This window comes from Gastrolobium bilobum, unplaced genomic scaffold (assembly GCF_033153095.1).
Source record: "Gastrolobium bilobum isolate Gb01-03AN ecotype WA unplaced genomic scaffold, APGP_CSIRO_Gbil_v1 utg4610, whole genome shotgun sequence".
NCBI classification, from domain to species: domain Eukaryota; kingdom Viridiplantae; phylum Streptophyta; class Magnoliopsida; order Fabales; family Fabaceae; genus Gastrolobium; species Gastrolobium bilobum.
Window position 1 is genome coordinate 4,576 of NW_026896635.1, and position 13,707 is coordinate 18,282.

Sequence of the window (13,707 nt, forward strand, 5' to 3'; positions counted from 1 at the left end):
ACCTTGCATCCGAATACAAGTAGATAAGTCGTGCTAGTCTTACCCGAGATCACTGATCCCCATTTTCAGTGTCTCTAGACTAGGAACATAAAATTAGGAATAAACATCCAATATCCTTGAATCCTCATGATCGTGATCTCATCACAGATACTCAAGAGATACCTATTTTATTCCAAGGGGTTTATCCAGTTAACAGTAATATCAAGATAAAATATGAAACAGGATAAAGAATGCTTTTATTTATTTGCGACAATACAAAGGTCTACATCTATGTCCTTATTTAATCATAAGATTGTCTCTAGGACACCCAAATACTAACAAAACTATTGCTTCTTTAGAAAAACAAATTGCCCTAATCCATGCTTGTTTAGAGGATTCTTGAGTGCTTTCATGTCCTTATACACACTGAGAAGTTGAAGCAAGTCAATTGTTGGTACCACACATTTGGATCACGCCTACTCGAGCAGTCCCACATTAAAAAGGTGGGGAATGTGTGGCAATAGAACGATAATTTGGGTATTAAAACTCCTATTTATTACTTGATGCGTGCACTTGCGCAATTGGTCATCGTTTTGGGAACGAATTGAGTTTTCCTTGATTGATTGCATAAACGACTTAATAGTGATCAATAATAATACTAATAAAGGAAGAAAGCTTCAAATTAGTTGCCTCAAACCACTAATTACTGTGTCTCCTTGTAATGCCTTTTTAACTAACTTCCTGTGTATATAAATAAAAGAAACTAGAAAGCTTCAAATTATACAAATAAATTCCATTCTTTGATTTATTGTTTTAGCCACTTCTTATATACATGTCACTGTTGCTTTGAGTCTAGAGCTAAATGTGACTTCAAGAGACATGGTCATTGACAATGTTTCAAACAAGTGGCTCGTTTCTATGTTTCAATTTTCCAAGAGAAGCTACCTTTGCTGACCTATATTTATGGGGTGGCTTATGTGTTGCGTTTGCAACTTGGAGTTATTTCCATGATTTACTTAACTCGGACAATGTCAGTGCTTAATCAATTGAATTGAGGTGTAGTGGTCAAAGAACTAGTAGATTGGTTGTACAATAATACGATGCACGACTTGAAAAGTAATATATAATAATAATAATATGCATGTCTTGGTAAGCGTGACATGTAATATTCATGTATTGGGCCAATGTAGGGGTGTCAAAACGGATTGACACGACACGAATAGATCAACACGAACACGACACGAATTTTTATTCGTATCAAAATCTTCAACACTAACACGACACGAATTTTTTGCAGGTTGACACGACACGACACGAATAACATGCAAAAAAGGGGTCAAAACGGTAATTGATAAAAAAATGGGTCGAAATTAAAATTTTTTAAAAAAGAAATCATAAAAAAATAAAAATAAATATATTAAAAAAATATGGGTCAACACGAACACGAATACATCAACACGAACACGACACGATTTTTTTTGAGGGTCAACCCGAACACGAATTTTCGTGTCGTGTCGTGGGTCGACTCCTAGGCCGATGCAGGGTGCACATTCCCCTTGTTGTGTGACAAACACATCTTCTTGCATTAGTTTGGTAAATTATTTCACCATTGCATTATTTTAATAACTTGCATTATTGTGGGAAAAAGTCATTCCTCTTCTTTGGGAATATGCATTTGGAAACAGTCTATGGATTATTTGCATATCCTTTAAAATATGACTGATCTCAAAAAAAAAAAAATGTCTATTCATTCATAAATTCAGTAACAACATGTTATTAATTAATTAAAAGATATGCATATTCAATAAATGAAAAGTCATATTTGTTAATTGATAATGAAAGGATATACCAATTCGTTATTTAACATTCTCTCTTTAATTAAAGTATATATTTATTTATGAAAAGACATAATTGCTGACTTTCATTGAGATCACACGCAATTATATGGAAACAACACGTTCCCATTCTTAGCAACTTGAGAATTTACTCTCCTCCAAAATATGTTTTATTTTTATTCTAACTTCTTTTGAAATAAATTGAGAGATTTAAACGTTCCTCAGATTTTCTGTTTAAATACGTATTAAAAGATCCTAAAGTGTTAGGTTGTTGTACATTGGGAGGTTAGAAAAAATAAAATAAAATAAAATAAAGAAAGTTTGGGAAGCAGAATTTAACGTGAAGGTGAATCTAAGAAGTAAGAAGAAGGAACCCATCCTCCATCATCCAGTTCATGTGATTTGGCTTATCCTAAAAAGCAAAAATCCACATAACATTAAGTAACTGAGAGTGAAGCGTGAACAAACAAGAAGCGCAGAATATTATGTGAGCCAAAAAATCCCAACACTTCCCTCCAACTTCCTCAAAACGACACCGTACCCGTGTTCCCAAACAAAAAAAATCAAACCAAACCAAACAAGAAGCGCAGAATATTATGTGAGCCAAATAATCCCAACACTTCCCTCCAACATTCCTCCGAACGACACCGTACCCGTGTTCCCAAACTTAAAAGACCAAACCAAACCAAATCACCTTCTCCCTCCATTCATTATCATAGCCCAAAATATAAATACAAAAAGGCACAGCCAGTAATGATAAAAACCATAAAAGCTCCTCTTTTTCATTTCGCATTCAATTACATTCCATTCCGTTTCATTTCATTTCAATTTTCAAATTTAAAGTAACGAAATCTGAGAAGAGAAGCAAACTGATTTCCAGTAATGGCAGAACAAAGGAACCGATGGAGCTGGGATGTCACCGGCTTCGAGCCATGGAAGTCTTCGTCGTCGCCGCCGTTTCCGCCGCCGTCTCCGTCGGCCTCGGCGCCTGTTGAGCAAGAAGTTCGGAAACCTAGTTCGCCGTTGGTGAGGAGGTACTCCATTTCTGCTTCATCCGTTCTTCCACAGCCCAAGCACTCCATGGCCTCCAAGGTTCAGTTGTTGAGGGACAAAGTCAAGGTAACGCGTCTTCATTTCCATGATTAACTGTACTGTAGCGTCTTTAGTGGTTCCTGCTTCAGTGCCACTGTTCATAACGGCGACGTTTTAGCTCTTGTTTCCGCAGTTGCTGTGCGGTTTAAGGTGCATCATGTGACAGTGCTAGTTGACTTTTACAGAGTTAATATGAGCACGTTGAGCAACTTGTATTGATTTTAGTGCTTGTTGATTCGGTGGTCTTGCGGTGTCAATGTTTTGAATTTAGGCCCATGGTGTGTCGGGGAAGGACTTCTAGAATAATACGAGCAAGAAGAATTCCGCTTAGGAAGAATTTACGATCAAACCTAGAGCTAAATTGTTGTTATATTAAAACAGAGTACAAACAGCCCCCATTTGAAAAAAAACTTCATAGAGTTTTCTAATTCGATTTGTTTCCTACTTTCCCATATTTGGCATGTAACAAGTGTGAGCTAAATGATTAGATTCTTGCGTAATGAAATAATTGAAGTATATATTACTGAAAATTTCTTTTTTGAACTTAAGGATGGATTGGGCCGATTTGGTGTTTGGGTAGTTTGGTATTAGGTTGGAACCTCCACGCACCATTTATCGAGAAAGAAAGAAAGAAATTAAGATGGCTAGAAGTTGTGCATCTATGGAAATGGAATATCTTTTTATACTATTTAAAGTACTTGCATATTCTTACTGGCTAGTCTTGCTGGTTTGAGTTGTTTTTATGTGGTATCCTTGCTGATTTATTTTGGATCATGCGATTTTTGTTTTATTCATGGGTTAACAATTGCGTCAGATATTTTTTCACAGCTTGCTAGAGAAGACTATTTGCAGTTAAGACAAGAAGCAAGTGAACTTCAAGAATATTCAAATGCAAAACTTGATCGAGTTACACGATATCTTGGTGTTCTTGCTGAGAAAACCCGCAAGCTAGGTAAGAAACTAAATTTGTCTTGACTCTTGGCTCAGGCTAGATAAGCAGAAGGTTTTTGAACATTTTTCTCCTAAATTCTTTTGCTTGATTGGATCACTTGATTTCAGTGACAAAATGAGACTCAGTCTTAGCATTTTGTTTCTTGAAGTACATGATTATGTGAGATTTTATCTTCTTTAATTTTTCTTTTGGCGTACCAAAAAGTTTAGGGGGGAAAGGGAACTGATTGTATCTTTTGTTTTTTGTTTTCTTTTTCTTTTTGCTTTTGCATTTTTTTTTCTTTGCTCCTTTTTTTTTTTAAATGTGTGTGTGTGTGTGAAGTTATTGTTTCTGTCATTAAATTTTGAATTTGTGGTCTACTTCTGCATTTCAGATCAAGTTGCCCTTGAAACTGAAGCAAGAATATCTCCGGTGATCAATGAGAAGAGAAGATTGTTCAATGATTTATTGGCATCTAAAGGTAAGTGCTCGGTAGAAATTTTCCTTTATTATTGGGCAGTTTCTTTATATCCACTTTGTTTTTTGTTTCCCAAATACACTCTTCATACATTGTTTATACAATAACTGGAACTGAAACTAGATGGATAAACAACCTTCCTATTATTTTACCTTATTCAAACATAAGCATTTTTGAGCTGAAAACATCTATCTAGCTATTAATATTATTTGCAGGAAATGTACGAGTATTCTGCCGGACAAGGCCGTTATTTGAAGATGAAGGTCCTTCAGTTGTTGAATTTCCAGATGACTATTCCATTCGTGTAAATACTGGTGAAGAATCCTTGTCTAATTCCAAGAAAGATTTTGAATTCGACAGAGTTTATGGACCTCATGTTGGACAAGGTGGAATGGTTCTATTCTATATTACTATCTTTTTTGAGTTCAAATATGGTCTCTGATATGCAGCTTACTTATTTGGCCCTTTATATTCTGTTTGTAGCTGAGTTATTCACTGATGTTCAACCACTGGTGCAGTCAGCTTTGGATGGATATAATGTTTCCATATTTGCATATGGACAGACACATTCCGGGAAGACACACACTATGGTTGCTCTTTCTTTCTTTCGCTCTGTGTGTGTGTGTACAGATCACTTCCCCTCTCCAAAAAAGAGTTGGATGAGGGTCTCAAATTCAATGTTGTCTAACAATTGAAATGGGTGCCCTATGTGTGAAATTTCTTATTTTTACATGTTTTTTTTACTTCTTGAGTCAATAATGTTTGGCCTGATTAATTGCTTTATTGATGGTCATTCATTATCTCCAGGAAGGATCGAGCTATGATCGGGGTTTATATTCTCGTTGCTTTGAGGAGTTGTTTGATTTAGCCAACATGGATACAACCTCTACTTCTCGATATGAATTCTTTGTTACTGTTTGTGAGCTCTATAATGAACAGGTCTCTTTCTGTTTCACATACCATTTATACCCTTTCTGTTGTGTCTCTGGTTTTCATCCTGGTTTTTGGTTCACTTAGGATTATTAAGGTTTTCATATAGCCTTCTTTTTTGTGCTTTCAGACAAAGGATCTACTTTTGGAATCAGGGAAAAGCATGCCTAAGATCTGTTTGGGATCACCTGAATGTTTTGTAGAACTGGTGCAGGAAAAAGTTGATAACCCTCTGGAATTCTCTACCGTTTTAAAAGCTGCATTTCAGAGTCGGGGAAATGACTCGTTAAAGATTAATGTATCTCATTTGTATGGTCTAAATTCTATGCCCACTTTATGCATGGTTATTTGTACTGTGGCTTTATTTATGCTGTTTTAAGTTGCATGATAAACTTCTATTGGTGGCATACTTTCACCAATGGAGCTGGTGAGATCAATTCACAATGAAAGATTGCTTTGTTGGACGTAATCTTCTATGCTAAAGTTTGTTTGTTTGTTTGTTTCTTTTCTTTTCTTTTTCTACTTCATGTGACTCATGAAATAACAATAGGCAGCAGAAAATATTAATGGCTGAATTTTAAAAGATTAATATTCTCTTCAAATATATCACTGTGATATTATATCAGAAAGAAGTTTGTTAAAGTTTTTTGTGGTTATTACTATTTTGACATTTATGTGTGCATGTATTTGCTGGTTTTTCTGTGAGTGCTTTACACTGACCCAGCTCTGTGTATTTCTATTTCATGCCTTGCTGTGTCAGGATTGTCACAATACACATATTTTATAACAATTTGATCACTGATGAAAGCTCATATAGCAAACTCTATCTGGTTGACTTGGCTGGAAGTGAAGGTCTAATAACAGAAGATGATAGTGGGGAGCGTGTCACAGATTTGCTGCATGTTATGAAGTCACTTTCAGCGTATGTAATTTTAATGCATTATTTTTCTCTTCATTAGCAAATTTATCTTTATTTGCTTAACAGTCAGTCAGGTGTTTGTCCACCCATGTCTTTAGCTGTCAATGCACTTAGAGTATTCTCTGTTATCCTAGACTTGGTGGTGTGTCAGTTTTCATTACACGTTGCAAATGGTACTAAGTTAGGTAACCAGACTTGTTATATATTTGTGTTAGAGATATATAAAACCATTAAAGAGACCTTCACTTAACAGCTTAAACTTTTGGGTTGAATTTGTTCTTTACATGGTATCATAACCTTGGTGTCATAGGTTCGATCCTCACCGCCTCCCACTTTCTCTTGTCGAATTTCTTAGCACAGGTAGGTGGGCCTGTGCATTGTCCATCCTTCAAATCTAGTGGGCTCTCGTGTGAAGGAGCGTGTTAGAGATATATAAAACCATTAATATAGCCTCACCCACTAACTTAAACTTTTGGGTTGAAATGGTTCTTTACATATATGTTTCGGCTTGGGGAACAAATCTGTAGATAGTTAGTTTCCTATAATTGAATGTAGGTTTGTGTTTCCTTTATGGTGGTTGAGCAATACACTTAAAATTAAAGGATATACTTCATGTTAGTGTGTTACCTGATTCATTGTTTCCCTTTATCTACGGCAAACTGGATTGTACAACTCCAATGCGAAATTGTTCAAAATGGTGATCCCAAGTGAAAGAGGCGAGGGTTTCTCATTAACCTTTCTCTACAAGGAAGATAGATGGACAACCATAGTGCCTCTCTGCTTACTGGATCACTGCCAATTAGATTCAAAGCATGTGAAAGAAATAGGGCGGGGGTGAAGAATCTTTTCAAGTCTTGATCACCAGTTAACTTTTGTTTAGCCCTTCGTATGGAAGTGATAAATGGAGGAGTCAAAATGCATAGTCAGTTAAGAAGAGGTCCAGCTCATACATTGTTCGGAGACTGAGCATTATGGCAAATGCTTCTTGGGGAGCGGCAGAGGACCCAATTCACAGATGAACGAGATACTACCAAACCATCCCATGTTATCCAAAATAGACTATTATTTGGTTTTTTTCCCCCTTCTTTTAGGTACAAGGCAATAGTTTTGATGATTTATAAGTATTAGCCAAAGCTGTCAGAATATATTATTAGGGTTTGTAAATTAAGAATTACATTTTTTATTTTCAATAATAATATATCATTCACAAGAATTATAGATAACAAACAAATAAAGTATAATGAATTACATAAAATGGAATATATAAAAAAAATGAGGACTTGTATGTGTAGAATGCTTTTATAGGCTTGGCCTTAGTAATTAATGTTTTTAATAATCAAAAGGTTGGAATATGGTGGTTGGGAATTGATAAGAACCTTGAGTTGCACCACCCAAAAGCTAGCTCAAAGGATGAGAGTGCCCATGGCCTTATAAAGGTCATCTTAGTCACCCATGCAACCAATTTGGGACTCCAATGCCCATACATTGCAAATGGATCGTAAAATTCCACCACGCTTAGCAGCCCAAGCCCGGGGTTCCAAATCTAAGGGTCCAATCCCTGGGTTCCAGTTCCAGGTTCCAATCTGTGAAACATAGTGGGTGCTCTTATACCACTTGATAAGAACCTTGAGGTGCACCACCCCAAAACTAGCTCAAACGGTGGGAGTGCCCAAGGCCTTATAAAGGCCACATTAGTCATCCATGCAACCAATGTGGGACTCCAATGCCCATACATTGCAAATGGGACATAACTGGAATACACAAGGGTATTCTTTATGTTAGTGTTAGTGTTACTTGATTCCCTGTTTACCCTATCAACTACAAATTGGATTGGACAACTCCAATGCGACATATTCACAATCTGGATTGTTCAAAATGGTGATCCGTATTGAAAGAGTTAAAGATCTGGTTAACCTTTCTCTGCAAGGAAGATAGGGGGAGAACTATTGTACCTCTCTGCTTACTGTGATCTAAATATGGTATTCATCGTAGTCTACCCACATGTATTCAGAATTATACTAAGTGTCTTACTTGTACCTGGTCTGTTCTGTGTACTGTGGTAAACCATATATAGGTACCCTTCTATGCATCAGCAAAACTGAAACGTATTCTGAATCTACCTTCCTCCTCTCACATGTATAGCTGTTTGACTATTTTCTTGTCAAATATATAAATTTCCTTTTTAATTCATATTGTAGTTATGTGCAAATTGAGTGAAAAAAATATGGTGCATTAGAAATTTCATTGTCTAACTTCTTGTGGCATTTTAAAATGTCTTTGCAGGTTGGGAGATGTTTTGTCTTCTTTGACATCCAAGAAAGATGTTATTCCTTATGAAAATTCAGTGCTAACTAAATTGCTTGCAGATTCACTTGGTATTGATTTTTTCTTCCCTCTTTTTATCTATGACCTTATGGTGGCATATATTTGATATCTCAGTTGTTAAACCTAAATAGAATGTTGATGTAATAAGCTTTTAATGGTTAGGTGTAATTTTTTCATGCTAGCGTGCTATCATGTCAGCTACTTAAATACCCTGCCTATGACCTTAATCCATCATTGTTTTCTAATTAGATTGTTGTTAAAATTAATTCAGATTGGGTTCTCATGAAGCTGCTGTCTGATTTTGACTTTGTTTGACCGTCTGCGAAACTATTCCCTTATAAGCATCAATGCTTAAGAGGATGCTTGTTTGTATTTCTTGATTATATTTGGATTCTATGTGCAGAATTGTTAGTTGCTTTCTACTCAAGACAGCTCCTTTTTTAATCACCCATCTGTTAAAGAGAGACAATTATTGTTTCTCTCCCTGATAAAATCAAACAGTTTATTAAAGGTAGAAGGAATTTGTACTGTTGTAAATATAAAATGAATAATTGTGAATTATTGTACATTTGTTTTCCATTAGATAAGACAGATTATGATAGGATAGATTTGTGACTGATTAATCTTATTTGTTTCCCTACATTTAGCTCCTTGTTGGGAAATCAATTACTCATATCAGCCTATATTTTGTAACACTTTGTAAATGAAAAATTAATCAAATATTTCAGTATTCCAAATTTGTGTGGAATTCTGTGTCTCATCTGACCACACATAGGTTCTATTTATAATAATGAAATTGTAATTACATGATGGGGTTGGGCGGCCTTTCCCTATTTACATGATACTCTAGATGATATTATACAATTTCATAAATATCCTCCTACTTATATTATAACCATATTCCGTATTTCAAATTTCATCTTTGTATTAGAGCTCATTATCTAGGAATCTCAACTCTCTTTCCACACATTAACCCTAGCTCTAGCCTGCCTTCATCGTAGCCTTGTAACAATCTCCTTCATTGTGTCAAAGTTTGCACCTTCACCACCCTCGAGCTACTGGCCGCTGCTTTCCACCACCATTAGCCGTCTATAGTTCTTCTTCCTTGAATCGATGAAGCCACCATTAAGTATGTTGTTCCTCGGAGATCCATTGCCGAAAAGTTGCCCATCCATCCTTATACGCGTCTACGCACTCTGCCCGTCAAACCCATATGCTGGCAGCCTAGTTTGCATGTGGCGACATGTCTGACTACCATTGCCTGTACCGCAAGTCCCGAGTCAACTTAGGTGACCCCCTCTCTCTCTCCTTTCATCCTATCCAACGTCACTTGTGAGCTTTCTCTATCATCCTCTCCTTGGCCTAGCCCCCTGTGCACCATTCTAGCCCCCACTCCTCAGTCTATTATGTCCACACAACTCACTCCTAATGACCTACCAGACTTGCATCTTGTTAGAGAAATATAATATAAAATCATTAATGTGGCCTTCTGCTAATAGCTTAAGGGTTGAATTGGTTCTTTGTATTATACCGAACCTTTGTGACCAAGTGGTCATGGGTTTGATCTAACCATCCCCCATTCTATCGATAAATAATTAAATATTGTGGAGTTTCTTAGCATTGGTAAGTGTGCTTGTGTATGGTCTATCTTTTAAGCCCAATAAGCTTTGGTGTGAGGGGCCATGTTAAAGAAATATAATATAAAATCTGACCAAGTGGTCACGGGTTTGATCTAACCATCCCCCCATTCTATCAATAAATAATTAAATATTATGGAGTTTCATAAAATTGGTAAGTATGCTTGTGCATTGTCTACCCTTCAAGCCAAATAAGCTTTGGTGTGAGGGGCCGTGTTAAAGAAATATAATATAAAATCTGTCTTTCACCTAATAGCTTAAGTCAAATGCTTGAACAACTAAACTGAAGCTGCTAAACCAAGTCTGAGGTGATTGTTCATTCAATGATTTTCAAAGTTTGCACACCAACTCAGACTTTCCTTGAGCAATAAAGTGGGGCGGTTGTTCCTTGTAAACCTCCCTCCTATAAATCATCATGTAGAAAGGTTTTCTTAGTGTCCAATTGATACAGGGTCAGTGACAAATGACAGCCATGGCGAAGAATAATCAAACAGGCCATTTTGTATGACATTAGACTTGTATTCATTATTGCTTGGAAAAGTTATGTCCCTGGGTAATGAGAAAAAGGTACCATGTAGCCTCTAGAACATCAACATCAATAACTCATTCAGGGAAAAACAGGTTAGGGTTGGTGATACATGAATCCAAATAAAAAGCAAGAAAATATGAAGGGAAAAGAATAGGGGAAAAAATGAATTAAAAATAAATAAATAAAGTAGAAATAGAATGGGTAAGAAAGAAAATAATAGAAATAGAAATAAATAACTAAAAGTGAAAAATAAATAAGAGATAAAAGATAAATTAGATATTAAGATAATTAAATAGATAAATAAATAAATAAAGAGAAATGTTAGAAATATTAGATATGATTAGATTTGAATAGATTATTTCCTATCTGTAAATATTCTGGGCTTCTCACTTAAGCCCAGTAGGGTCTCTATATATTGTAACTCTTTGTATTAGAACAATACACTATTGAATACAATTTACCTTCATATTATTTAAGTTGGTACTAGAGCTTGTGTTCTGGGAAACCCTGCTTCCGCAAACTCTGCCGTGCATCATACCGGCAACCTTCTTTTCACTCCTAACTCCTATTTAGTCACCAATTTTTTGTTCTCAACCTCGTATAATCAGAAAAAAACATCGTCAGCCTCCGTTCATCGCCGGAAACCACCATCCAACCACTGTCCGCTACTGTTCACCGCCGTCCGGCGACTTTTCAGGCCAACCACCACGCGATCAGGAGCGGCTCAGGCAGGCGACCTTCTCTGTGAAAGCCGCGTGGTCATCGGAGAACCCACGCGCAGGTGGAAGGTTCCGGCGGCTGAAGCACTTTTCTGGCGCATGAGCCACCGTCCGGCCACCGTTCCAGGCCGGACCACCACCGTCTTGCTCGCCTCCTTGTCCTCTTTCCATATCTGGTCTCCGTTCGTTGTGGGTCCCATCCGTTAGGAAGATATCGACGAAAAACCCGCTGTTTGGACGACTTTTTGCAACGTTTTTGCGCGATTTCTCGCTTTCTTGCAGTTCTTTGCTATTTTCTGGTCATTTCCTTCATTCTTTGTGGTGGAGGGCTCAAGTAAGGCGCTCAACATCTCCAGTTCTACTCCATCCATTACAACGATGAAACTAACCGGATCTGTTACTTACAAGACCTGGTCTACCTCCGTTAAGATCTGATTTACTGGTCAGGGACATGGTAAACATCTCAAGACGAAGTCTGCTGATATTCCAAAGGATCAGATTCTTGAATGGGAAAAGATTGATGCTCAACTCGATCCAGCAATTATAGATATTTTCATCCCCTTTGAGACTTGCTGTGACATATGGGAGGAAGCCAAAAATCTCTATACCAATGATATTCAACAGCTTTATTCCATTGTTTCTCAGATAATGGATTTGCGCAAATCACCAGATGCTCGAATGGAGACTTATATTGGTAAGATTCGTTCTTTAATGCAGGAATTCTTAGCTATGTTACCTGATGTTGCAGATGCATCAGCGTACAAAAAGCAGGTGGAGCGCTTCTTTACGGTCGTAACCCTTTCCGGCCTTTCAGAGGAATTAGAAAGCGTTCGTGAAAATATTCTAACCAGTGCTGAGACTCCTAGCTTGTCACAAACTTTCCAGTGCCTTCTGAATCTCAAGGATAAATCCGCATCACCCACTCATGTGCCAGACACCAATTCAACTGCGTTTGGTTCTCGTGCCAATGATTCTTATTGGAACAGTGGACGCGGTCGCGGACGTGGCCGTGGACAGGGTGGCCGCGGACAGAGGCCTCGTTGCAATTATTGTCAGAACCTTGGACATTATGAAGAACGTTGCTATAGGAAGTACCCTCACTTGAAGCCACCAACTGCCAAGCTCAGACTGATGCTACATCACCCTCTACTGGATTCGTTACTCTTTCGAATGCTGACTATGAGGCACTTCTCAAAAGGGGTTGTTCTCAGCCTCTTCGTCAAGACACTGGTAATCATGTTGCTTGTCTTTCTCAATCATCTCTTGGACCCTGGATAATAGACTCAGGTGCTACTATTCACCTTTGTGGTAATAAGGATCTCTTTACTTCACTTTCTTATTCTAATAATCTACCTTCAGTTACTATTGATGATGGCACTAAGGCCCCTGCTCGTGGAATTGGGCAAGCCAACCCAACTCCCTTTTTGACTTTGACCTCTGTTTATTATATACCTGGCATTCCCTTCAATTTAATCTCTGTTAGCCAGCTGATTCATTCTCTTTCATGCACTATTAACTTCTTTAAACAATCTTTTTCTATGCAGGATTCGGGTACGGGGAAGACGATTGGAGCGGGCATTGAGTCACGAGGTCTCTACTATCTAACTGCACCACCTTCTCCAGTGGCATGCTCTCTCACGGAGTCTCCTGAATTAATCCACTGTCGTCTAGGTCATCCAAGTCTTCCCAAGCTTCAGCATATGGTTCCTTTTTTATCCAATCTTAAGTCTTTAAACTGTCAGTCTTGTCAGCAAGGAAAGCACACTCGCTCCTCCTTTGCTAACAGAGTCAATAAAAGAGCTGATGCTCCCTTTTCTATTGTTCATTCTGATATTTGGGTTCCAAGTCGAACTTTGTCTGTTTTGGGTTTTCAGTATTTTGTAACCTTTACTGATGATTTTTCTCGCTGTACTTGGATTTATTTAATGAAAATCCGTTCTGAATTATTTTCAATTTATAAAAAATTGTGCTGAAATAAACACTCAATTTGGTGCTTCTATTAAGATATTGCGTAGTGATAATGCAAAAGAGTATATGTCTCTTGATTTTTCTAATTTTTTGGAAAAACATGGAACGTTACACCAGACCACCTGCCTACACACTCCACAACAAAATGGAGTGGCTGAACGTAAAAATAGACATCTGGTTGAAACTGCGCGTACTTTTCTAATTCATATGAATGTTCCACTCCGTTTTTGGGCAGATGCTATTATCATCTCTTGCTTACTTATCAATCGCATGCCTTCCTCTGTGCTAAATAATGAAGTTTCACATAGTGTATTATTTCCAGGAACACATTCCTATCCTCTGCCTCCACATATATTTGGATGTAC

General features: G+C 37.4%; 1 protein-coding gene across 5 annotated transcripts in view; it reads left to right on the top strand.

Annotated features, from left to right (window-relative positions):
• Positions 1–2,529: 2,529 nt before the first annotated feature.
• Positions 2,530–13,707, top strand: part of LOC133301166 (kinesin-like protein KIN-14B) — a 63,154-nt gene continuing 51,976 nt past the window's right edge. For 3 of the 5 annotated variants that reach the window (XR_009750148.1, XM_061500787.1, XM_061500789.1), the window contains exons 1-9: positions 2,530–2,933; positions 3,735–3,858; positions 4,232–4,318; positions 4,531–4,701; positions 4,799–4,905; positions 5,123–5,254; positions 5,376–5,554; positions 6,006–6,167; positions 8,448–8,539. Coding sequence is in view for 4 of the 5 variants with exons in the window: in XM_061500787.1 (XP_061356771.1) it covers positions 2,697–2,933; positions 3,735–3,858; positions 4,232–4,318; positions 4,531–4,701; positions 4,799–4,905; positions 5,123–5,254; positions 5,376–5,554; positions 6,006–6,167; positions 8,448–8,539 (1,291 nt within the window). In the remaining variant the exon portion in view is untranslated. Of the gene's footprint in view, positions 2,934–3,734; positions 3,859–4,231; positions 4,319–4,511; positions 4,702–4,798; positions 4,930–5,122; positions 5,255–5,375; positions 5,555–6,005; positions 6,168–8,447; positions 8,540–13,707 lie in introns of those variants that run through there. The other 2 variants (XM_061500788.1, XM_061500791.1) reach the window with 2 other exon arrangements.